Source organism: Leuresthes tenuis, unplaced genomic scaffold (assembly GCF_036924035.1).
Source record: "Leuresthes tenuis unplaced genomic scaffold, fLeuTen1.0.hap1 SCAF_13, whole genome shotgun sequence".
NCBI classification, from domain to species: Eukaryota; Metazoa; Chordata; class Actinopteri; order Atheriniformes; family Atherinopsidae; genus Leuresthes; species Leuresthes tenuis.
The window spans coordinates 12,079,346-12,106,669 of NW_027325367.1; the positions used below are offsets into that span (position 1 = coordinate 12,079,346).

Consider the following 27,324-nt stretch of genomic DNA (forward strand, 5'->3'; position numbering starts at 1 on the left):
TTACATTTGCTGCGGAGGATCACCCTCGAGATAAGTTGTGTTTTCTGCTGCAGCTGTGAAGGCTTTTCATTCAAGCTTTTCACCAGTTTGTTAACCCAGGGAAAGAGGGGAGACGGGGGATATGGAGGCAAAAAATAAAAGGAGTGAATTAGATGCCTTTGATGCTTCTCAGGGTTTTGATACTTTAAAAAAAAAAAAATAATAAAATTCCATGAAGTGCATTTAAATTTAATGCCAGATATGATTTCAGTGTTCCACTTATTGTAGATCAAATCTCACCATGTGCTTATTATGCAAGATCACACTCTCCTCCTCTTTACATGCGTAGATTTCTTTCATGTCAACAGCCCCGCCGGGAATCCATCATCACGTTCCAAATCTTTAAAATCATTCTCCATACTGCCGAGATTCTATGGAGGGGGACCACTGCCAGCAAGGAGTACACAATCTTCACATCTAATTAGACCGCACCATAAATCATACTTGCACACGTGACGTGGGCAACAAAAATACACTGAAAACCTGTTCCAGGCAGAGATCCCGTAAAATGAAATCCTGCGATGCTCATGAGAACTCGGACTGCTTGTGCACGTGACCGTGAAACACAAACTGTTGGGCTGCATGAGAAATTTATGCGTTCTCTGTTCACAGCGTTGCAGCACGCATGCAATATGTCAGAGAACGTGGAGCGGGAGAGCAGTAAGTACAGGAGGGAGAAGCAGAAAACCGAGAGACACCAGATGAGAACATCTCCAGTGGCCGCTAACCTAGATCAGGACCAGAGGGTGTTGAGTAGTTAAATAATAAATGATTCAACAGCCTTTTTTCTCCTGCTGAGAATGACAGACGCGTAATGCCTCGACAAATGTATGATAACAACTCGTTCCACTTTCTGAGTTGTTGCTGCCTATCCCTTCCCTGGCCAGCAGCAGAGAGACTTCAGAGATGTGATAAATGTGTTTGCTTCCATATGGGACAGCGCTGGGTAAAGTTATGACTGAGGGGTGCAGAGCAGAGAGGAGGAGGAGGAGGGGGGAATGGAGATGGAGGAAGAGAAATCATGGGTTAACAGAGCTGACAGAGGGAAGGAACAGAGTTCAGGCTGACAGGGTTTATGAGGAGGGTGAGAAAGGGGAAATTAGATTTTGACAGAGAAAGAGAGAGAGTGGGGTGGGATAAACAAATAAAACACAATGACAGAGTGGGCCTAGCCCAGAAGAATACATTTCAAATCAATAGCTGGAGTCGGAGAATGTAGTTGTACTCAAACGAGTGACATGAGACAGAAAACAGAGGTGCGCATCTAGTACCTGTGAATGGCAGCGAAGAGGTCCTCAGTGGTTCGGGGCCGTGCAGAAGTCGGGGTCACCATGTTCTTCTTGGATGCCCCGCTGGCAGACGGGGCCGGAGTCAGTTCAGCCGTATTTGATTCAAAAACCTCACCTGAGACAGATTGACAAACTATTTACATCCGCACAGTTGCTAGAAAGTCAAACTAACACATACACTTTAGGCTGAAGACACTCGTGTATTCATCCTGTCGCATTAACCTGGCTGCCTATGAGATCTGAAGTGCACCCGAGGAGGTGCTGGACTGTCCTTTTTACATTCCCTTTCTGCTTACAGATCTCCTCTACTCTCTTCTCTGGTTGAACTCCTTTTCTCCTCCTCCTCTCAACCTCTGCACTCACGTTTGAGCTTCAACTGCCTGAGACTCTGCAGGCAGCTACACTTTAAGCTCGCCCCATCCTCCACTTCATCCTCTTACCAGATCAGTTCCCCTCCCTCCCCTCCGATATGATGGAGCCCCTCCCCCATCTCCCTCCCACCACAAAAAAGGAAAAAAAAAACAAACATCTCCCCTGGGACATATGCCCCCTCCCTCACCCTCAGAGAGAGAAGATTGGATGGAGAAAGAGCAGGACAGAAGGAAAGAGGCAGAGTTGGGAAGACTGAGGATGAGAGATTAACCCAAAAAAAGAAGAAAAAGCGGCGATAAAAATGGATATTTGAACAGAAGGATGGATGATGATGAAGAGCCTAGCAAAAAGTGGAGGCTGAAGAGTGTCGGAGGGAGGGGAAATGAGCAATGTAGGACAGAATGAAGGGACAGTGTCCACGAAAGCACTCTGCATATAAAATCCACAACCATGGGTAGAGGAGAGTAAGAGAGGAGGATTTCTTGTGGCTGCAGCACTACTGTCCCAGTGATAAGCTGCCTCCACTGCTCTGGTTTCACAGTTTTCAAATCCTTAAAAGCTCCTTGCATCAAGTTTGGTTTCTTTGCTTTGGAGGAAAAAATTAATTTCACAGCTGCCCGAGAAACTGGCCACATAAATAGCAGGCTCCATCCCTGCTTCTAACCAAATAAGCTTATAGTAATGGCTTAACTAATAAGAAAATAAAGATATTGACTGACGGCATTTTAAAAAAAGTGATCTCCATTTAAGTCTGTACCCTTCAAAGTCAGAAAATAAAAAAAATAATTTAGACTTACTTGTGTCGTCCTCCTTGGAGCTGATGGACTCAGTGGTGCTGCTTGTTCCATCTCCCTCCACCTCTTCCTCTTCATGCGCCTCTCCATTCGTGTAAGCTTCATAGTCAAAATCTGATTTGTAGTTATCAGAAATGGAAATAATGGACTCGTCCTGGATTTCAGCTGATGTCTCACTGCTTTCTGTTAATGGCTCTGAGCTCTCTGAGGTCTCCTCCTCTTGTTGCTCATTTTTCTTCTCGTTTACGTTCTCTTTTATCTGTCTTTGCAGTGCATCTACTTGGTCTTCTATTTGGGACAGACTGGTTGTATCCTCATGCTGAGATGGAACTTGTTCGTCGATTGGCTGGGGGTTAAATGGCGGGAAAAGCAAAAGCTTGGGTTTCTTGGAGACTGCTGGGGGCTTCTGTTTGATGGGAGAGCTTTCACAGCTTTGTGGGGGACTGGGCAAAGCTGGCCCTTCCTCATTTTCTTTCCCATTTAAAAGACCATAACTCAGATCCTCAGCTTTTCCATTACTTACAGCACTATCTGGTGTTAGATCTCCGATAATGCAGTCTAATGACAAGTCTTCTAAGAGCTTTGTCACAGGAGATGGTGAGGACTGACGCAAATCGTCTTCTGGACAACTGTTCACAGTGGAATGATCTTGAATGAGAGATGAATTCTGGGACTGAGGCTTTAGACCCCAAAGGAGGTCCATACCAGTTTCCTGAGCTTTGATGTGGTCTGATTTACCATTCACCTCCTTCTCTGGCAATTTGACTGAACGGAGCTGGACACTCTGCAGTGCAAATGGGGTGATCAGGGGCTTAGGTGACTTTGTAGGGCTGTTGGAAGGAGCTGGTTTAGGAGCATCCTTTGCTGTCTTCTTAACATATGGGGTTGAGGAAGTTAGGGCAAAAGCAGGCAGTGGAGGAGGTGGAGGAGGTGGAGGGGGCCCTATAGAGGGGACAGGTGGAGGAGGCGGAGGGGGTGGACTGAAGCTCCCATTGAAAGACAAACTGTGGTGGATTAGCATGTCAGGGGATGGAGGAGGAGGGAATTCTGGGGAAGTGGAACAAGCAGGGAGGGGGCTCAGAGAAGTACCCGGAGAGGGAGGAGGAGAGGAGGAAGCTGCAGTAGAAGTTGGTGGTAAAGGGGGAGGGAAGGGTGGTGGTGGGTTGAGAGGGGTGTTGGGAGCAGAGGAGGAGAGTGGCAGGGGTGCAGGTGGTGGTGGAGGAGGAGCACCAGAGCTCTTAAGTGAATCCGAAGTGTTGGAGGAAAGGGAGGTAGAGGAGGAGGAGATGGAAACTGAAGAGAGGAGAGATGACTTCCTCTCCGGCACTTTGGGTTTGGGTCGACCGCCCGAGGGAGACATGGACCTGATGAAGGCAGGCACAGGAGTTCCAGCTGTGGGGGTGTTGGACTGGCTGGAGTAGCCACTTGATGGGGAGGTGAGTCTATGCACCCTGTCTGGTGAGGAGTTGGAAGGTTTGGGCTTTACTGACACCCCTCTCTCCTGGCCTGGAGCCCCAGGGGCCTGACTATTGTTGTGAATATCTCCTCCATTCTGTAAGACTCCAGGATGAACACCAGCTGACACGTTATCTGCGGTTTGCGCCGGAGGGGTCGGCACCCTCTGGTCTCCATGGTTACGAGGGTAGTCCATGTAGTATCCCCAGGACTCTGCATAGTCAGAACGTAAGCTGCTGGTGTCACTGTGGGCAGGTGTGACTTGACATAACGAGTACACATTAGACACACCGCCACAGTTCATGTTTGCCGCTAGCGATGCTGCAGAGCTACCTGCACTGATGCTACTCTGACTCCGTGGCCGTAGCATCCAAGGGTCTTCATAGTCGCTGCTCGGACTATGAGAAGGTGAAGACGGTGTGGCACCCTTTCCCTTCCCTCCTCTCAGTCCCAGATGTAGGCTCTGCTGCAAGCTAGCGATGAGGGTTTCATTGAGCAAGGTGCTGTTCGGCTCATTAGCACCACTGAAGGCATTAACACCTCCAAGAGGCTTTTTCAACCCAGGCTTGCGTCTAAGAGAATCGGTACGAGCTGGGGGTGGCGGAGGCTTCTTAGACTTCCGAAGGGAGATGCTGCGGGACAGAGAGCGGTCACTGTACAGGCTTCCAGAGTCTTCCTGACTGGCCATTTCACGGCACTCGTACATGCTGTGTCTGGTGGCCCGTCCAGCTGCTGCCCCATGCCCACTGCCATGACTTCGAGAGCGCAGCCCTGAATCCAGGTGCATAGAGGTGTAGTATCCATCGTTATCCTGTGAGTAGAGGGAGCTTGAATCAGTTGTGGTCCTGGAGGAGAGGTCCAGGCTGCTATACATCTGGTTGATGGGAGTGGAGCAGCTTGAGGTCAGACTGCGATGCTGAGCCACCACATTTTCTGGCGTGTCATATATCCACTGTTCCTCTGGTAGACAGGATGGTGGAGTGGGGGCCAAAGTGCTGTGGCTGTGGGTGCTGCCATCTGAGTGACCCGATTCACTTGCAGACCCTGTAATTATCAAAACACCCTCATGCAGTGTGTGTGTAGGGGTAGAAGTGGCCAAAGCTGGACAGGTGGAACTGTGGGTAAAGGCTGTGGGACTGGAGGTCAGGGGGTCAGTGTTGGTGGAGGAAGCATGACTGAGTGGTCGAGCTGTGGTATAAGCAGAAACTACCGATTGGGGTATCTGACCTGACATGTTCAGGGTAATGACCTCAGCAGAGCTAGACAGGGTGGCATTAGGAATATAAGAGGTGGAATAGGCAGCGTGAGGGGATACCACACAGGCTGGACCACCACCCCACTCACTGGACTGTGTCCGCCTCACCTCCTGAGACTTGGGCCTGGGCAAGGTGCTCGTCGTCCTTGGGGCGTTTCTCATGTGTACCGCTGTATCGTCAACCTGTAGCTTTCCAATCTGCCTCTGAGCCTGATCGTCTGACCTAATGGGCGTGCTGCTATAGATGGGATCAGCACTGAGAGACACCCTGGCACCCTGTCGGGGTAGACTGTGAAAACGCGAAGGGTCTCCGTTAAATTGATGTGGCAGAATCAAGATCCCAGAGCTGTCACTGCTGGATATGGAGATACTTCCTGTTGAGGAGGAAGCGGATATGCCAGCCATCTGAGCAGCAATTCCCTGTCCTCTCTGTGCCCGAATTCTCCTCATGGACGGGGGTACAACCTTCACTTCCTCTGTCTGGCAGCTCGAGTCTCTCGTCTCCGAACGTCGGAGTGTTGAGTTGACACTCCCAACTCGGCCTAAAGTGGAGTACTGTCCCGGAATGAACATGGAATGCGGCCGAAGCTCTCCGCCTTTTCCTTTTGCTGTTGTAAAAGAAACAGAGAAAATAAGATAAACATAAATGTGTAACATCTTTTCCCCTTTTGCTCCACTACACCTTATCTTCCTCTTGATAACTTCTTCCTCCACCAAGCCTTCTGCTGTGCCGTCATAAACTGGTCACTGGAAAGCTTATCAATTTGATTCAGTGTAACCCTGTCACATGCGTTAATTACCTCTGGTCTTCTTCATTAAGGAGGAAATGATATGAGGGGAGACAGAGAGAAGAGAAACAGACTCGACTATGCTTCCCCTCCAACTCTGGCTTTTGCTCATTCTGACAGAGAAGCAAATTAGACTCTTGGGGTCCAGAACAGGCAGCTGGTGAAGCACTTGGTGGCAAAAATGACTTGGATACATGCATCTACAAAGACGCATGAGCATACATACATAATGCTGACATGCTCAAGCACAATCACAAACAACAAAAACATGCACCATATGCAGGCGAAAGAACACACAGAAGTGCAGATATCTCAAACACACACATACTGATCCTACCAGCTGATAAACAATTTGAAGGATGAGTAAAACGAGAGAGGATGTCTAATGTGTCTCAATTGTGATGGCTCTCCTGTTGATGCCCGTATTCCAAAACATACACACTCTTGGATCCTTTCCTTTCTCATCCCTCCATCTTTAAAGCACACATACACCCTCCTCTTCCTTTGCTAAAAGCTAGACTGACAGCTTAGCTGCTGCTGCTGCTGCGATAGATTAAGCTGCAGGTCTACTTTGCAGGCAGCTCCAGTGCAAGAAGAGGGAGGGATGAATCGTAGGGACAATTACCCCAGTCCAGCAATCATGACATTCAGGCACTGTAGTCTACAGGGCACGAACCAGACTTTAAAGCTCTTTTCTTATCAGCCGTGGTGATCTTGGTGCTGGCACGGAGAAATGACGTTCTCCCGAAATGCTGCTCCCATCTGACAGCTCGGTGACATGTAAATAAACATTACTCATGCTGCGCTGTCAGAGCACAGTCAGCTTATTGAGCTTAGTTTTCATTGAACACCCGACTCTGCAGAGTAAATAAAGTTAGGTTGCTCTGAATTTTTATATACTGTTCTGACAGTTGAGGATCATATGCTCATATCATCAGTCTCAAGATTAAGGCACGCACACACACACAAATCACAAAAAAAGAAGTACAAAAAGTTGACCCAGATGATTATTATATAATATTATATATATATATATATATATATATGTGTGTGCGTGTGTGAACCTGCATCTAACAGTCTGCATACGAAAGCCCCAAAGCAATTGGAAAGATCTTTAATAACTGTTTCTTGGTAGTAGATTAAGTTCAACTGGGTGGAGAACAAATATATATAAAATATAGTAGAACTGAAACTGTGCTGAACATCTGCAGCGCCTTGATCCAACAGTGAACTTGCATGAGTCATGGTTCTCCCTCCCAATATGGCTTAACATTGTGTGCAGCTGTGTTGGATAAAATTACACATCAACAGAAAACCAGGTTGGAAGAAATGACAGAATGAGAGGTGCTCATGCAGAGTGATGGTACAGGTCTGTGGACAGTAGAGGGCGACGTATAGCTCCGCAGTGATCATACCTAGCTCCAGGTTGATGTTGTCAGGCAGCCCTGATATAGTCTTTCTGCGTTTGACCTTCTTGGGCCGACGGGACACGGTGTCAGTGTTAATGAGGGAGCGCCGGATGCTTGCCTGGCGGTCAAACACTGCCCCTGGTGGCCGGGAGGTTGAGAGCATAGGCAGGCAGACACACAGGCAAACGGCAGTCGGTTAGTCGGAAAGGAACAAACTCATTAACATGCAGAGGGTTTTTTTTTTTTTTTTTAGCTGAACATGCAACAACACGGCAGGGAGCATATGGGTCAGTTCAACCGTATCACATGAAAACATTTTCTCACCTCTCTCTTGTAGTGCAGAGTTTTGAGAAGCGTCTAAACAGGTACAAACACGTAATGAAAACTTTGACATCACTGCCTCACAGGAGATTAAAAGAAAAACCTGGTTTTGCATTTCTGTACTGTATGAACACATCGGAAAGCAACTAATATCAACCGCTAAAAATATATCGGTTTCTTAGCACTTAAATTCAAATCCATGTAATTTATTGCATTGCATTTATTACCAGCAAACATTTAAATAGCAGGTATGTAACAGAGTATAATGGGATTGAGAAATTAAAGTAACATTTATCTATGTATTCATTCATAAATGTTGGACACCCATAAAGGCAAACTATTGTTGACAAATACTATACAGTGAGGAGCTATATGAGTTCAAACACTCCAATAGCTAAATATATTAAAAAGTTTGTTATATCTAAAGGGTTTAAAAAGTCTTGCAGCATTTCTACTAAAACCTGCTGACAGTGATCTCTGCATGGTCATCTTTCTAGAACTGCAGTTAAATGTTTTAACACTTGGAGTTCAACAAAGAAGAATCTTTTAAAAATTTATATCTACACTCGAGTGAACACGACAAACATTTGCATTGCTCAACAATTAGAGGTGAGAGAGAAAATGCTTCATGTGATTTGCTTTAACTGCACCTTTAATTTTTTTCCAACCACCAGCCAAAGTTCATAAAACCAATCATTTCATCGGCCATTTTTCATGTGAAGAGCCAAGCTCAGAAGTTTTTTGTGAATAGAAAATTGTAATAAAGGTTATAAATCATTCGTCATTTTTGGCTGGGGGTTTAAGTTAATATTCAACATTTGCATGCTCTTGGTACACACATGCATAGGACATGTACAGTATGAGGTAACACACAAAAACAGTATTTCATGCTACTCAATGCCCCTCTCGTACTCTTCTTTGCCTGCAGGAAAATGTTTCATCTCACTAAAAAACTGCTCCTCCTTGAGCTATCTGGCTCACTGATGATAGGCCGCAGGCATCAGGGAAGCAGAAATTGATATGATGCAGATAGTGCCCATCACACTCCCGCTAAAAGCGACAGAAAGTCCCCACTTTCCTCTCTCTGTCTGCTTGTTTTCTTTCTTTTTACATGCTCGATGAGTAACTTACAATGACAGCAAATGGAGTTAATGCTTCTTGTGTGAAGTGGGGCCACATTAAGCACTCACTGTCCAAAGGATGAGGAGAGTGCAGTTAAAGTTGCCTCGACACAAGCCTAAAGTGTCGATAGTGAACAGGGATTAATGGACTCTTGGCAACATTGGTCTCATTCCAAAATGAATTCATGACTGAATCTTATGGTGAGCTGGCATTCAATATTTCAAGCACCATACCTTGCAGGATAAGATGTTATATCTATGTGTGCATGTGGCTCATGAACACTGGAAAGCAGTGAAAACAGGCATACTAACAAGGGAATTGGATCGACACGTTTTGCTGTGCACGCGTGTTCATCTGTCAACCGGTCGCTGATCTGACATAAAGTCAGTGAGAAGCCTTGACCCCTGGATAAGCTGTCAGACAATTTTAACACACAAATGCTCGCTCACACATGCGTAAAGGAAGGTGAAGGTCAGGGAGATGGTAGCAGAGAGGTGGTAGATATTCATGACTGACTTTTTCCCTGTACATGACTTACGACTGTGGTTATTTAGCCTGTGTCCAATTAGCTTCAGAGCATTGATTAAAGAACAAAAATCTGACATGATTCAAACTAAGTTTGGATGATTTCCACTCAAATACTATCCTTGTATAAAACCTGATAAGAAGGAATGTCAGAAAATTCCTTTAAGAGTGTGACTGTCTAATGAGAGGTTAGTAAGAAAGAACAGACGGAGGTTGAATGAGGCCACACTGAACTCCTCAAAGTGGGACTAAAGGAGCGGGGACATTTGTTCTCAGATACTATCGAATCGGGACTCTCTAGTGGTGGAAAGAAGTTGTCTGTAGGTGTGACATACCTGTGACGTTGATGGCAACGATATCTGTTGGCACGGCCTTAGCTGCCAGCCTCATCTTCTCCTCCGGGGTGGGGAGGCCTGCCATCTTGTTCCATACCACCTGTCCATCAACTTCTGACATCTCCCCTTCCTCACCTCCTCCCTGTGGTGTCTGGGACCTCACGGAGAGCTGAGATTTGTCATCCTCCACTGATGAAGCTGTGGACTAGAAAAGCAAAGGAAAATGATTTAATGTGGTGAAAACAAACCAAAAAAAAAAAAACCATGAAGTCCAAAAGAGGAAAACAGACAGGGTGGAGGGGAGAGGAGATGAAACAGACAAAATAGAAAGAGGAGAGTGTGATGTGATACACAGGTGACAGGTAAGTGATGAAAGTTAAGTAACAAAAAAAATATTTATTCAGGTTAGAGCACACACAAATAAAATAGAACTCAAACAAAACCATGTCCATAACCATAACTGACTGACTGTTCAGGATATACAGAGGGATACTTCAATATATCACACTGCTGTGACCTTTCGATGCTTGTGATGCTATAAACATGTTTCATGATCCAAACAGTCACACAAACGCCAATTGAGTGAGCTGACCGAGCGGTTGAAGATGGAAGAATAAAAGCTCTGGTGGAACAGGGAGGAGAGAGACCGAGAACCACTCATGCATTAAACTGTTCTGACGCACTCAGTCCTCAATTGTGATATAGGAGAGAGCAACAGACAGTGGTGTTTCACTGCTGCCTCCAGACTTGAGACCGAGCCATTGGTGCTTATATAAGTTCTTAAATGTTCTTGTATAATCCTGAAAGTAAATAATCCATTACCTGATGATCTTCAGCCTTTATTTTTAGACTCTCACCAAAATGATAGTTGGTAAAACACATTTGTGGATAATAGTTGTCCAGAATTACTAGCAAATGCCAACAGTTATTCCTTGTGTCCAGTATTTTTTATCCAGACAAATCCATCAGAATTACCAGGAAAGAGGGCCGTAGTGCATTTACAGAAATGCAAAGATAGATGGGGGGGGGGGGGGGGGGGGGAGTGGAGGGTCAGTGTAAAGAAAGAATAGCAGCAATAATTTGGTGCCAAACATGGACTGTTATTCGAATTACTGTGGCTCAACCAGGAGCCCAGTCACTCCTTTTGAAATTGCTGTCAGTAACAGTTGAGCTCAACAGCATCAGGACAGCGAGAAGTGACGAAAGAGAGTCGAAGGGGGACAAAAAACTGAGGAGAGGACAAGACGGCAGAGCAGAGAGGGAAAAACCGGGGGAGTGGAGAGGAGGTTAGTATGCAGATATAGAAATAAATAGTAGGTGACGGTTCAGAACAGTAACGGTGCAGTATGAAGGTCAAGGGTCAGAGCAGGCATAAATGGGCATCTAGAATCACAAAGCTCATTGGAGACCCCAATAACAACAGTGCAACCGATTGACCCTTCCAGGACCCCTTATGTGACACTGTGTGACGAGTGGAAGAGACAGGTCTTACCCTTAAACTTTTTACACCTCAGACTAATGGTCTGTTAGATAAAAAGAGCAGTAAATATACAGTTTTTCTGTACCTCTGTCTGTAAATGTACTATTCTGATAAACAGCAAAGCGTGAAGGAAAAGAGCGTTTCTCTCTGTATAGTCATCCCCGTTTGAAAAAGAATGATCAGCGAGAATCTCAGACAAAAAAATAAAATCCACGTAATTAATAAGCCCGATGTCAACAGAGAACGTGTAACAACTTGGTTGAATAAAGTGGACTGATCCTGTGCCAAAATGTAACGTTTTCATTTCCAACCACTAGAGGGCAGATGGACACCATTTCCTTCACATTTTAGGAGACAATCATTTATCATACAAATAATTGCAATGAACAATTTAATTGTCCGAAAACACAGGCGCTCACACACTTTGCCTTTAAGGCTTTCGAAACATAAATATCACATGGCAAATATGACAAGCGTGCAATGGAAACTGTAATCTGTCAGTTCTGGTGGAAAACATGAAAATATGACATTTTGCCAGTTTCACCAAGCTGTTTTCAAACAGGTGGAATTAATTAATAGAAATTATCACAAATACGTCAATTTTTGCAAGTACATTGATAACTGTGACAGAGATACCTGTATGTAGTCAGAATGTTAAGACTGCTCCACCTGGACGGTAATGTGCTTGTCAGGTAGTTATATGCATCTGTGTTTTTCTGCTCGCTGTTCACATACATACCTTCTTATCATTTTCATCATCTTCATCATCTTGCAGGCTGCTGGTGGACTGTATGGGGTCAGAGAAGGTGGGACCCTGAGAGTAGTACTGGGAGCTCCGGAAACCATCCTTCCTCAGTTTGTCACATTCTAGAGAACAAAGACAGAAACGGGTCCTAAACAGGTGGCATTGATTTCTCTAATGAGAGTGTAATTTTCAGAGTAGATGCAGCTTCGTTAAACCTTTCTGCCATTAAAGTCTTTTAATATGACCATGTTTGTCTTAAGAGAGGGGTTCATACAGCTCTAAAGAACATTTTGTAGATTGCAGATGAACAGTGAGGATATTGTGATATTCAACCAACCCAAAAATAAATAAAAGCCGGCTTAAAAGGCTGTTTATTACTTATCAACTGTGCATCGTAGAACATACCATAAGTTGAGTGTGTGTGTCTACTATCAGTCATGTGAGAGGGGTCTCTTTTGGACTCTGCCAAGCACTGCTCACGCCTCTTCTCGTCACCACCTGCTGTGATGGGGACGTGGCATGTGTGTGTGCTAAAGTGTGATAAGAGAAATTTGTGTGCAGCGAGAAGAGGGGGTATCAGTTTCAGTCTGTCGCTCGCAGATGGCAAAACTGTCCCTTTTCTTTTCTCCATCCCCCTCCTCTCTCAAGGGACACTTAGCTCATCGTTTCTCTCTGTGTCTCTGCAAGTTTTACTAGTGTCTCATAGACGAAAATTAATATTCAGACAGTTTCTTTTGCATTTAAAGATTAAAAATCTGAAATTCGAGCATGTCTGTCCTGGTGCCTGTAAGCTTAATGACTGAACTTTCCCTATTTTCTCTTTTTATGGAACATATAGTGGCAGCGACATGTTTCCTTTTAGCCGATATTGTTTTCTGTGTGGTTTTCCTGATTTACCCAAATGTATAGAACCTCCAGTTCAGTTTTTTTCCATCTTGGCGTGCGTCACTAAATCTGCTTTGATTAAATATACACATGTATCAAAGCACACTCACATTACTATTACCCTGGTGCTTCAAAGATGCTGCTTTTGATCCCTTTTATGTTCAATTTATCTCCCCAACTAATTACAGCCCATCTCTATGGAGAGACACACTGATGCATGTATAATTCTGTCAACTAATGGATCCTGATTGCTCACAAACTAATGTTACAACAGGCTGATGAGGCAGTGGTGTGGAAGAGGGGAATTAGGAAGCATGATGATAATTAGGGTGATGACACTGAGTGGAACTGTTGACGTTGATAAGGTTGATTAAAATAAATAAGTCTTAATGAGAGGAATGTGGCTTGTTGCTAGGCAGAATTGGAGGGAGGGGACCAGGGAAGATGAGATGATAAAATGCCTTTGAGAGTTCCGTTGCGTTTCTCACGATCCGCTGCGTTTCCAACACTAAAACCAGTGGCTATAAGAATTACCTGGTAGATACTTTATCATAAATAGTAAAAGCAATAGTAATAGTACCACAGAAAAAGTCTTTACCATTTGTAACCTTAAACTAGACCATCTTGAGCAAAATAAGCAGCAACACATAAGAGAGAACATTAACCTCTGTCTTCATGTGAAGCTGATGGCAGATATGATAAACTGATGATAATACAGATGAAAACCCTCAATGCATCTCTCAATATCACTGTTCACTGTACCGATAATTAAGTCTTGGCATTGTATTCACAACCACTCCCATGTTGTGTAACTTTTTTACGATTACATTGATCAGTGGGCACATTTACAGGAACTCACAAGCAGCCTCGAAAGACCTCACCAGCAAACACGCACTGGAACCCGTGTGAGTGTCAAAGGGACAGAGAGAGGACGTGGGCCGCCATCTGAATGGTTATTGATTGCTTGGCAGTGTAGAGCTCAGAGCAGACTCACTCAACATGCCACGCTCATCCTAGTGTCTCTGGGTATCATACTGTAGCTGGTTTAATGTGCAGGAAACTGGGGCTGACCCGTGTTTGATCGCCTGATCCCCTTGGTTGCTGTAACTCTATAGTTATTTTCACATATGCCTTCATATTTATGTCTGTGCGAACAATGAGGATGGACAGTAGTGGGTAAAGAGGACACCTTTTTTCACCTTTAAGGTGCAGCTGATATGTAAAAGAGCACTATTATTTACTTTGGATCAGATTCCACTGAGATGGACGGCACATTGTAGACCACTGTAGGCCATACTAATCTAAAAATGACTTCTGTCTAATATAAATGCATTTAGAGATACCACTAAACTGTAACTGATGAGTGACCATCAGTCTCCCACACTTCTGGGAGTGGACAAAGAGCTCTAACAGAGTGAGGCTCAAATGTACAGCACAGGTGCTCTCGTTCAAAACACCAGTTGTCTCAAGTAGGACCCCTGGGGCTGGGTGGTGATGGCTGGATGGAATTGGTGACAAGTTGGGGTGGGGGGGAGCTGAAATAATCCCACCTCCCAGGTGGTGTTTGTGCATTTGTGTACCAAAGAACATCAATATTGCAGGAAGTGATATGCAACAGCAACAGCGCAGGGGTCAAACAATGGGAAATTCAGTCGGAGCAAGTGACTCATAAACCATCAGCATCGTGTTACAACCACCTACTACCCATTTATCTCATTCTCTCCCATTAACTCTTTTTTTTTTTGCAATCCACAGGCACACAAGGCCAGTCAAGAGTACAAATACGGGTTTTATCGTATCTCACACTGTTATCTGAGAACTGAGTGAAAAATACACCAGAAACTCTCTGCGAAACTAGTGTCAGCATTTACTAGTATTCACACTTCCTGCTCTGGGAAAATTGTGGGAATGTTAAATACGGAGTTATCAGTCTGCGGTAACTTAACTCCTCGTGTTTGTGTTTAAGCCTTTCCTCTAATCGTACGAGACGAACAGGAAGATGATGATCCCACACTTTTGCGCTGTTGGAACACAGATTTTATCTTTGGACATTTTCACGATGTTGAAGACAAACATGACATTCCGGTTCTTTTACCTTGGTGCAATGAGAAATGGGACATCTGGCAAGATTGTCTCTGTCAACAGTTTCTGTTTTAGCTGATATGGTGGCATATAGAATGTTGTAGTTAGATGTGTGCATCATTCAGAGGCTGAAGAGCCTTCTGTTTTATATTTGGACTATTGGTCTTATAAAAAGGAAGTTGGGTACCTATTGTTCTTTTGAAAAACAACTCAATGGTTTTCTCTTTTCTGGCATTTTATGATCAATGCCAGACAACTAACACATTGAACTGTACTTTAGTCAATTATAAAGACTGATTATAGTTGCAGTCTTGCCACTCTTGTTAAAATTTAGGTAAAAGTGAGTAGGAGAAACATATCCGAGTCTGTTTCTTGAATAGTCAAATGTTTGTTTTTTTTTCAGAAGATGTACTAGTTTAACCATCACCAAATACTAAATACTAGCACTGGATTCCCTGAATTCACAAACAGGGCAAGGGACTTCTCCAAATGTTGAGGACTGTTATGTCTTCTTGATATGCTGTTCATGTCATCACACTCTGAAATGCTTTTCTACAAAGTAATCTTTACCTCGCAGGGCAGTCTTGAGGTTGACTTTGGCCTGGCGGTGGAGGTCCTCTACGCAGGGCGGCCTGCTGCCTGGTAGGAAGACGTTCTCCTGCTGATGCCATGGAGCCGTGTAGTGAACTGTCCACTTGCTCTCCTCATCCAGGTTAGACACAGCTGCAGAGACAACACGGTGATAAGGAACTTTATGTTGCGTTATCCTAGCAGTTTTATTGGCCACAGTAGACATATCGCACCATAAATACTATCGATACCAAGCCAAACCAGCCAAGAACAGTTCTCTAGGGAACAAATTAGATGTTGCAAGGAAAAAAAGATTGTGTTAGTAATTTCTTGTATCAGCTTGCTAATTCTAACTGAGTAAACTGTTCGAATTTGTGAGTCAGAAAATGCCCCCTCAGAGGGTTTGTTTACATGTGCAGAAGAAGAGGAAAGGGAGGAGTTTGAAGTGTTTTGTAACAAGGTGCCAGTCTCCACACCTTCAACATCACACTCATCTGAGACATCACAGAGTCAGCAGGCCACACAAGTTAGAGGGGGAGGGATAAACCTACGAGGACAAGTTGGAGGGAACTGACGAGTCGACATCCAGCTCAAAAATTCAAACAGACAACTGGAGAAAGCTACCTCATCTTCAAGAAAAGAACTTCTTCCGTGAAGATTTTAACTCTGCTAACACACGAGCTACACTTCATTTCTTTGCATGATTACTATTAACATTAGACTTCTTAACGTGCACTCAAAAATACACTAAAAGTCTGCTTTGACAAATGTCATTAACTCAGATTTCATTGAATTTTTTAAGCTCACCCAGTGAACGAAGCCAGGCCAAAGTTGGTGATCGTGGATGAAAAATTATCTCCATTTCAGCAGAAAAATATTAAGGGAAGACTACTATCCTTTTGTTCCTTTCATGACCATCACAACATCTAACTGGGAGAGAGGCAGAAGCCTGGATTAAGCAGGAGGAAGGGGGACGGATAATGGCAATGAATAAGGGTGTGGGGAGTGTTTTTGTTGGAGGGTTTTTTTTTTTTTCTTTTTGCAGGTGCAAATGAGCTGTGGTAGGACGCATAGCGTGTGACGGGGGAGGATGGAGCAAATAGTGGTTTAGGGCAGCAGCCAGCATCTGCAAATGGGTTGTTAAAGAATGTGTCACTGCTTTGATACACAGTTACATGTAAATACGTCTCAACGTTGACCGTTTGGAAAGTGCATCTTTCACCTAACAAGTATGTTAAAGACAGTAGTTAATGTATTATCACAGCTGAAAATAGATTTTTACAACGGGCACCTGAATGTCTCAACAGCCTAATCTTAAATGGAACAGTTTTGTCAGCAGAGGAGAAATTTTAATACTTTTCTTTGTGTCCCATCCTTATAACCTTTTTTTATTAGCTCCTTCTTTGCTCCTCCCACTTTCAAACATGCACATCTGTTGCATAACAAACAGCCCACAGGGGCAGAAAGTCTTTGTCCAACTGTCCAAAATGTTTGTATGATAATTACATGGATGAGTTCTGTTACCCATGAACAATCCATGCTGCAGAAATTCAGGGATCCACTTGCTTGGACTTATCGGTTACCACCTCAGATGAAATGGCCAGCTGAAATCCTACATGAGTTTAAGCTCAGGAGACTAACCAAGACAGACAAAAAAAACAAACAGACACCAAAAATACCAGCTTGCCTTCCAAAAAGATGTCACCCACTCCATTTCTTTCCTGCTCTCCCTTATACACAGAGCACAGGTAGCCCCTCCCCCATGCTCCTTTCTAACTATGGGCTTTCAATAGACCTCAGAGACTATGAGCAGACCAAGGACATGGGGACTAAAGGCACAAAGCCCGTATTGTCCCTCTGCATCAGTCTCCACATCAGGCCTTTCAGTGCCACAATAACCCCTCGCTCCTCAACACACACACTCTCACACTCACTGGTTTGGCGCGCAAGTCTCTTTAAAAGTCGACTAATCCCTCTGTCCATTGATATTGCAGCTCTCCTCATGCTCTTTAACAAACACAAACTGAGTAAGCAGGCTATCAAAACTTTAAATGACAGGGCACCAGAGCTAAAACTGCAAAGGCTGCATAGAGAAATCCCTGGGCGACACATTAGCATGCATACGCACAGCACAGCTGCAGCGTAAGCTGAGATCAAGTAATATTGATGATATCTACATTAATCCTGAGCCGAGTCCCTGATTACCTGCAAACCAATACTGAGCGGAGACTTTCAAACATGACAAAGCTCTCTGGGTTTTTTTACTCTGTGTCAGCAAACAACAATTAGTATTCCTCTGCTTATAAGAAAGCAAGACTAAAATTATTATAGTTTTTTATTACAGAACAATATTCTGAAAGTTTACTTCAACTGTCATATTCATTTCTACTTGGTCATAAACTAACAAACGTTCCTCTGAAGACAGGTTAATGACCACCAAAGACCCTCTGGGGGACCACATTGCAGGTGTTCAGCTGAAGAGCAAAGTGCAGGCATGTGTGTGCATGAGAAACGTGAAGTACAGAAAAGCTGAGGTAATCATTAACAGTAACACCTCAGACTCAGCTTCAACGCACAAACACAAGCTATAAATAAATAAACCTCAAGATAGTCTTCGCAAGCAGCTTGTCCTGCGTCAACCAGGTCTTTAAGTCCTCACGTGCTTAACAGAAACCCATTGATAAAACACCCGTGCAACATTAACTTAATAGTCTTAACCATAATCTACTGTATACACGTGGCGCGGAGGCCTTTAATACGAAAAGATTCCCTTCAAAATAAAAAGAACAAAACCTCTACATTGTCCAGGACTGACAAAGAAGAGTTAGCTATTTCTAATAAAGAAGCTGTTCTGAAGTTCCTCCCGCCGTCACCTTTACAAGCGGCACAGCCATTTAGAGCCTGGACCGGTGGTTACCTGGTTACCGGATGCAACACACAGAGGTGCTCAGCCAAGGCCGCAGTGAAGAAGCAGTACGACTATTAGTTGAAATAAAACTGTGTAAAAACGCCAAGGAGGATGCATTTGATACAAGGCTTTGCAAAATAGATCAACTTTAACGAGCTGTCAAGAATTTGAGTAAGTTAAAATAAATGGAAAGCTACTGGAAATCCGCGCACAGCTCATGCAAACAATTCCTTTAGAATTTATACAAAACAACAATTTTCAGTAACTGCTTATAATTTCTCATAGTTTTTGATACAGACAAAAGGTTCAAATCACTTGAGACACGTCTGTGATCAGTATTCAGAAAAAGAAAAGTATCTTACCCTTCTTTTTGAAGTACTTAATTATGGACTTTAACGAGGTTCCAATAAACACCATTATTCCGGTTAAGTGCAGATGTATCCTAATAAGAAAAAAAGTGCCTCAGTGAGGCACAAAAAAAAAAAAAACCTGACAAACCCTGGCAAAAAGGGAAAAAAATAAGACTGTGGACACCCCTCGGCTCACATTCTCACTACAGGTTTGAGTGCATGCGAGCGTCTATTATGCTGACAATACGTCTCTACCCCTATGTTTCTCTACAGACGCACACAAGGTCCACCACTCCCCCATCGCCGCTACAACTCCTCCCTCAGGCAGTCCAGTCCTCGGAAGCACACACACAAACACAGCAGGAGTGGTGTAGGACCGGCCCCTCTGTTCCTCTGTGCTTTGGTTACCAAGGAGCTCCGGCTGCCTAACCTTTTATGTCTCATCACTATTTATTCTATCTTGCTGACTTTATCTCTAAAAACTCTATTGCATGCTGCCAGAAGAATATAAACCCAAACTTTTTTTTTTTTTTTATATAAGAGTGAAAAGGCGGTGATTGCCGACACGCTTTTTCATTCCATCACTTTCAGTTTTTCCTCTTTTTCCACAATTTCCAACCCGCTCTGCTCTCAGCGTGCTGCCTCTTTCACCTCTTCAACAGACTCATCTAGGGGAATATTTATGCATCTCATTAAACCATTGGCCACCCTTGCAAAAGTACAGCCTTGGAAAAAAAGAAAATAAAACTGCACTGTCTGAATAATTATTCTCAAGAGAATGCAGCCTCTATGCAAAGCAACCAGGAAACAAAACACCAATACCCTCACAATTTTGTACCATTTTATAGTTTCTAAAACAACATTTACTCTTAATTTAGCTCATATGGATGAATCAAGCCGTCCGATCATCGTCAGTCTGCTGTGTGTGCACTTGGCCATTGGAACTGTGCCGCATAAATATAGACCACATACAATCCTCCCATTGTCCAATCCGTTCACAATCTATTACGCACACACTCCAGCACGCACCCATTCAAACACACACCCCTAAAGTGCAGGACAGCCCCTCCTTTTGCCGTATTTAATTTCAAGCAAAATGGTGAATACATTCACTCTGAATACATTCAACAGTTGTTACTGAAATTGTGAAGTGGTCATCCCAAACCTGGTGGGCGATGTTCATCTTTTCATACCGTTTAATTAACTTCAATGTTGAATGTTGCCTTACAACTACAGCCTTAAGTCTGGTACGTTTGTCACCATTCTTACATAACAGGCAGATTTCAATGAATCAAGCAGTCTGTGAGCATTTAGCATCTTTGGGGGAGCATGCTGATTAAAGTCAAAGAGGCGATTTGTTGGATTTAAAAGGTTGCAGTCAAGGCACCAACGCTCCCTAAGCTGAAACCGTCGGAAGGATGAAATCAACAGAAAAAAGACAACTATATCTTCCAAATTAATTGTCAACTTAAATCTTGCCAAATCAATTACTTTTTGAATTTTTCCAATTAAGCCTTAGTTACTGTGATCAGCCACCAAAATATTGATATAAGTTCTACTTTGACATGTTTTATAATACTATAAATACAATTTTGAGCAGTCCAGGTGGCCCAAAAACAGAGAAATTACAAAACAAAGATGCTTCCTTGAGCTTTAAACAACTTCTTTACATGCTGTAGACTAAATAACTGAATGACAAACGGAACTGAGAAATAATTAAATAAACCATATTTTAAAAGCCATCTTAAAATTAGATCAGGAGTAATAATTTGTGACAAACAGCTACCGTACCAGCAAAAACAGTCTGACTAGCTGCATCTCGTTCTGCTCGGCACGCGTGCCGTATTAGTATAAGTTATGCAGACGCAAGTTTAAGTAGGGTGCCTCATTAAAAAGCCCATTGTTCTCCAGTCGATGTTAACAAGCACGCACATACGCACAGTCTGACAGTCAGGTCAACATCTATCTGCTAAAGGAGGGCTTCAAATCTAGGCCACCTCTTGGATTAGAGATATCCATTCAGGCATACGTTCATCCACCCTTCCACACTGAAAAATGGACGCCCTCCCGCCTCTTCCCCAGCCCAAACACTATCAATCTTTCATCTGTTCATCCTCTAAGCTGCATATGCAGCAATTGTACAGACTCAGTGGGTGAAGCCTAGACCGGGGGAAACCTTCCTATTTAGAAGAGCAAACATAAGAGATTATTATGATAAAATTGAAAAAACAATCCCACCAGTATTAGCCCTCATTTAATAAACATACTGCAGATTATTCATAGTTGTAATCCTTCAAAAAATTTTTCACATTGTTTTTTCTTACAGTTTATCAGTTTAGTGGCTAAAGTGCTGACAAATTATGAAAACTAGTCATTACAAATTCATATATTTACAAGGCGAAATCCTCCAGACGTTCAAATCAATCCAATAGAAGGTTCAACAACTGGAAAATATTCACATCTGTAAAACCAGTGCCTGTATGTTTTTGTCACCCATGTTTATCAGTTAATACTGGCAGCTTTACAGTACTCATGGAAGCCTGTGCCTTCAGCTTTGGTGCAAATTATACACTTAGATCCTTAGAAGATAAAACTAAAAACAACTCCTTTTATCCTAAATCGCCTTGAACGTGTGGATGCCTGTCAAATTCTTTCAACAGCAGCTCAAATTAATGATGCCATCAATCAATTCTGTTCACGTTCATTGGCTTTATGACAACACAGCAGTTTTTTTCTTCTTGTGGTACTTGTAACACAACCATGTCTGAAGGTGAAGGTGTAAAGGAAAGGAAGAAATCAAAGGATGATGCGACTGAGAGGCTGTAATTAAGTCTGAGTGATGAATGAGGTGATGAGGGACTGCTGCTCTTCCTCCTGTCACTAGACTCCTGGTGTCTTTGTCTTCCCAGTCCTGTTTTCACACCCCATTTGGATCTCCCCATCAACCTGGCAGAGGCAGCTGCACAATCTCTCCCACATATAAACCCGGCTTTTTTTCCCCTTTTTTTTTTCAAAATTATGCCAGATTTCTGAATGTAACTTGTTTCCATGCAGACCCAGTTCTATCACTTGATGTGCCAACTGAAAGTTTGCTGGTTCAGTTCCTGCCTTCCCTTGTCCATTATGTCAAAGTGTTCTTGGGCAGATTCCCATATTCCTGGTGTGTGACTGTGTACTGTATGATGAAAGAAAACAAGAAGAAGAGTAAAAAACGTACTAAAAAGTCCACGTAAATGCAGTCCATTTACCATTTTTTTCTGTTCAAATACCAAAAGCTGCACACATGAACTCACACATGCCCCCCTTCATCTGACAGGTCTCAGCTACAGTTTTTCTAATTGGACTTATGACGAGGGAGCTAAGCCGGCCCTCTAAACCCTTTCAGCTCCACCTGATCAGCTAATGTCAAATCTCTCTTCTCCCCCTCCCTCTCACAAACCTTTTTTACTCTTCTTTCTCGCTTTTCATTTAGACACCTTCATGATGGCTAATGTAATCAAACCTCTATTGATTTTACTCTCCCCTCTTCCTGCCATTTTTTTTCCCCCCTTTCTTGTGCACTCTTGTTTCAGCTCTCACGTCTCAAGCCTTCCGTACCGGGTGTCGAAAACATGAAGTGAAGACAAGCAGGACAACGTCAGATCAAGCATCTGTTTAACGCACGTTTTGCATCAATGCGTGCAGGAAACTGGAGCGCACAAAGTCGTAGAGCTGTTGTGAAGTTGGGGACCAAAAGTGCTCATCTTTCCTTGTAACAATCAAGCGTGAGATGCCTTTGAGCAAGGCACTAAACCTGTGCAGCAGAAACAGGTGACATCCTTGAAATGATTTCACAAACGGTTAAGTCTGTTGAATTCTAGTTGATGAAATGCTCGTCAAATCTGCACAACTCAAACAGGAAATGAACCACAAACCCTGAAAGATACAGAGTGCTTCAGATATCTTATGCCCCTGCATCTCTGTGACTGAAAGCGTAACATCACGGCTCAATGGCAGCTGGATCGCTTTTGTCTTCTTTTGGTCGACAGAGGAGGACATGAATAAAATATCAGCAATGAGTGAGATGCACTGAAGAGCTAGTGTGTCATGATTAAGGTGGAGGGGTTGAAATAGGAAACCTGTTATGATCAATTAAAACTGAAAGGCAGAACACTTGTTCAAAATGTGTGTGTGTGAGAGAAATCTGAGCAGGATTTTAAAAATCAACAACATAAGAAGGTAAAAAATTTCTATATCACTTGCTATTTTACGTCCACTGTTAATGTATAACAGAAGGAAAAGAGGCAAAAGTCAGTGCACCCAGCTGAGGCACTATTTGTGTAGTAACACCAACTTTGACCAAGCTTGAAGAGCTCAAGAATCTGTCAGATTTTTCACTCATTCTTCTCGTAAAAAAGCATCTAGTTCTTTGAGACTCTTTGGTTGTTTTTTTTTTAAAAAAGACCGATCCACAAATTGTCAGTGATTTAAATCGAGGTTAAGGGACATGTCAATGTTAAACGGTGCACCTCTTGACCACCATTATGGATTTTGAGGTGTGTTTGGGATCATTATTGTGAAGCTTCATCTTCAGTAGAAATGGGAATAATTCTTCCTGATATTTTCCTAAATTCATTTTTCTTTCGACCAGCGACCACTGAATCTTCCTGAAAGTCTTTTGCAGTCAAACAGAAGTCTGAACAAGAAATGAGACCTGTAGACTAGCACCAACTGTGTTGTTCAGCTGTAGAGACACCCGTCTCTAAAAAGGCAATTAAACCAAGTTAAACTCTGAACTCTCTCCTGAATAAACACCAACTCTCACTCAAACATAATACACACACACACACACACACACACACTGAAGCCAAGGTGACGGAGAGGCTTGCCTGAAAAAACAAGCAGTGACTGCCGTTTTTTCTGGCACTAATGACTTTAACATAGGGTAAAGTTCCCGTGCTTTGCACACACTTTAACTTCATAAACTCCCATACTTTCTGAATGACCTCTCCCTGACACAGCAAACGCTCCGTCTCCTATCGGTCCTCCTGTCTGCCTCGTCCTTTATGGGGTTTTTTGCAGCTCTCTCCGTTCAGACAGAGGTTACTGGGTTATTCCAGTCCTTCACACCCCCCACAACTCTTTTGGTCTTTCTGTCTGACCTCCTCCATTGAAACAGCTGGGCTTCCATCACACATGCAATCACTCACAACATACACTTACACAGCCTGTCCAACCCACCACTGCCCTCAAAAATAGATATAAGGACGAAAGATTTCAGACCAACACTCCGTTGACCCCACAGTCCAGTCTGAACAGATAGTTGTCAGAGCAGACACCAAACATCTCACTATCCGCCCACAAATAGTCCATGGCTACAAGGCTTTTGTTTTTCCTGGTTGTAAATGTGCCACTGGATAGTGTATTTGCACGATTGGGGGTAAAAAAACATGCCAAACTGAAGTGGCTCTACTTGAATTTTATGGGCAAATGTACCTCAAGGTTCCTCAAGTCATCTTAGTGAAAAGATGTACTGTGTGTGTGTTTGACTGGACTGAAAGCACACCATTTGCTCCAGTAACTTCTAAATTCCCACCAAAGTCCACTGGGAGTTTATGCGTGAACATTTTACACCAAAGCGTAACATCTCAGCAGCCTCTTACAGCTTTAACTGGATATTTGATCTTTCTCTAAAACGTGAAATCAAGCCAGCATTGTGTGAGTGTTTGTGTGTTCCCTGAATGAAAGGCAGAGGGGCCTCCCTTTATGGGCTGCTCCTCCTTTGTAATCCATGAGAAAAAACCTCCAAGTCAGGGTGACACCCTGCTAACTACGCCCTGCACTCACACAGAACATCACAAACATCATCGGACTTAGTTCTTAGAGTTTGCTGTTTCACGACCACATGCAGGTGCATACACCAGTCTTGATGTGGTGGCAGATACTTAGCTACGTTTTCTCTTCAAACACCACATATGTGTGTGAATGTGCATATAGCAGAGAGATGACTTTGAATGAGCCGGACAATAGTGATGTGGGGGAAAAAAGGAAGATGGTACAAAAGTCACAAAGACTTTCAAACTATAAAGCGAAGGAGAATAAGAGATAAGCCAAAGAAGCATACGCATGACGATGTTGGATTGTTTGATGTGGCAGGGGCTGACATGCAAGGCTGAAGGAGGTAAAAAATAAAAGAAAGAGGAGACAAAGTGAGTCGAGAGAAGTTGGCTGCGGAGCGCAGAGGAAAACATGAAGACTGATAAGAGAGGTAGATGTGTGAATGTAAAATATCCACATGTAGGCCTGGATTCAATAAAGAGAAATATATACTCAGGAAGACAGAGACGCAAACATACACCAAAGCCCAGCAGGCTTGGCAGTCATGCCTAATTTTCTCTCCCCCAGAGTCTGACCTTGGTGCACTCTACCAAACTCCTTTGAAATTCAAGCCAGGATAAAAGAGAAAGAAAGACAGAGCGGGCAGACAGAGGATGCATGCATCTCTCTTTGAGCATGTGGATAGAAAAAACAAAGTGCAGTTATTATCACACATTGAAAACAAAGAGGACGAGAAAAACCTAGAAACGAATAGTCTGGAAAAGCCCCAAATGACAGGGAGATGTGGAACCGTTACACATTTATTGAACAAGGATACTTTTGTCGTCCAATGTTGATTCTAATAAAGGCAGATCACTCTTAAAATGTTCACGCCTACTGAGCGAGTAGTTAAATTGCAGTTTTACAAGCAGGCTGATTTGTATGGATGGCTTTTTAGGCCTTAACAGAAGCCGGCAGATTAGTTGCAACTCAAGACCTTTCATGCCCCCATCTGAGTGGATTTGTAGCTAACCGTCCGTTTCCTCCTTGGCAACGCCATTTTAAATCTAATGCAACCCGACCCCACTGGGCTGTCACAGCCTCTTAAAGCTGACAGGACAATAAGCAACAACTGCAACAGGCCTGTGAAGGGCTGCAAAGTTTGTCATTTCTTTTTTCAGTTGTTTGGATGGGCTCGAGAATGCTGGAATCGAGGGTCCGTCTTGGTGCTACGGATGGCAATGACGGATTGCTGGTCACATTATTTTGTTTGTGATGCTGAACCCCAGTCTGAGCAGGGGATGATGTCACCCGTGAGTTTTCCACATTCAAGTACAAGTAGTTTTTAGAAGCTGTTACCAACAGCAGTCGATAACGAGGCAGTCCAAAACTGACTTAGTGACACAAACGGTCCTACATTTTGAAAAGGATAAACAGAATTAACCACTTTTTGAAGGATGAAACCTCTTGGATTTTCAGGTTGAGGTTTGTGAGCCGCATTCATCTTTCCGAGCTTGAAAGCTTGCATTTTAATGAAGAATCTCACTTAAAGTGAGTTTAAACCACTCACCTGAGCCACTCTCCTGTATTCTGGCAAGACAGGTGCAGCACACGTCTGACTTTATACTAAAAAAAATCATTCCTGTGGAAACCCTATCTCCCCTCACAGGTACAGTAACATAAAGACAGTCCCTTGACAGGCCACTCATTACAAAGAGGTCCATTAGCATCGAGTCATGCCGTCTCCACTCATATTGACTCCTGGCCCTTCACACTCTCGAGTGGCCCCCTCTGAGGACCAGCCATATCAATAACCGCAAGACCTAAGTGTGTACCCATGAGTAATGTTTATGCATATCCCAGGCATATGATGTCTCACTGGCCTGCATTACAGGGGATAAAGCAAGATGCATGGAACTGTATGCAAGAGTGTACGTGTTATTGTGCACGTGTGAATATGTGCCTGCAGCTGTTTTTACATCTGACTGCATTTAAACAAACATGGAGACACAAAACTGGATGATAAAAAGGTCAATATTGCTCTGCATCACTATTATGCTACATCCTTCATCTCTTTGTCTTCTACTTTAAACACACACACGCATATGCTGTTGCACATATGGACCATAAGGCAATGCATGTGAGAGCACCTAAAGTCCACTGTGTATGCAAGTTAGCATGTAGGCACACAGAGATGCCTACACAGTGAAAATTATGTTGGCCGCCACCCTGGTTTACTGACCTACATTTCCAACACCAGCTCTGTCTGCTCCTCTCTCCTGAGGGGTTTGTATATGTGTGTTTCCGCTCTCTTATTTCATAGTGGCACACTATCATTAATCCAATTTCATAATTAACTTCACACGTGAAATGCCGTAAATCTGACCTCAGACACAGATACAGTAAATCATGAAGTGTAGTGCGCTGTGGTCCACTGTGTATATGAGTGTGCACGTGTGTTGCCACAAATCTGGATTTTTAACATGGCTGCTTGATTAAGAAAGTGCTATGGATGATGGCCAAGCTGGAATAATGCCAGTGATCAATTGAAGAAAGCTGGAAATTTTATATTCCAGCTGTTCAGCCTATTGACTGCTGCCAGTAGTTTGTTATAATAAGATTTATTGATATCAGTATTTTTCACGACATAATTTACACTTCAGTCAATCTAATTATTGGTGACATATCAAGACAACAGAAGTAATAATTACACCTTGAAATAATCAACAGTGTACACCTGAGCTTGCTGTTACCATGACTCCCATGCTCGGCTCCTGCTGCTGAGGCGAGGGTCATGTCTGATT

At 43.3% G+C, this 27,324-nt stretch overlaps 1 protein-coding gene across 10 annotated transcripts in view; it reads right to left on the bottom strand.

Moving 5' to 3' along the window:
* nhsl1b (NHS-like 1b) overlaps positions 1 to 27,324 on the bottom strand; it is a 94,479-nt gene that overhangs the window by 3,934 nt on the left and 63,221 nt on the right. For 6 of the 10 annotated variants that reach the window (XM_072361778.1, XM_072361776.1, XM_072361779.1 and 3 more), the window contains exons 2-7: positions 15,467 to 15,619; positions 11,924 to 12,051; positions 9,705 to 9,909; positions 7,408 to 7,539; positions 2,498 to 5,812; positions 1,311 to 1,443 (exon numbers count right to left, since the gene is read on the bottom strand). In XM_072361778.1, coding sequence (XP_072217879.1) covers positions 1,311 to 1,443; positions 2,498 to 5,812; positions 7,408 to 7,539; positions 9,705 to 9,909; positions 11,924 to 12,051; positions 15,467 to 15,619 — 4,066 coding nt within the window. Of the gene's footprint in view, positions 1 to 1,310; positions 1,444 to 2,497; positions 5,813 to 7,407; positions 7,540 to 9,704; positions 9,910 to 11,923; positions 12,052 to 15,466; positions 15,620 to 18,736; positions 18,826 to 27,324 lie in introns of those variants that run through there. The other 4 variants (XM_072361784.1, XM_072361781.1, XM_072361780.1 and 1 more) reach the window with 2 other exon arrangements.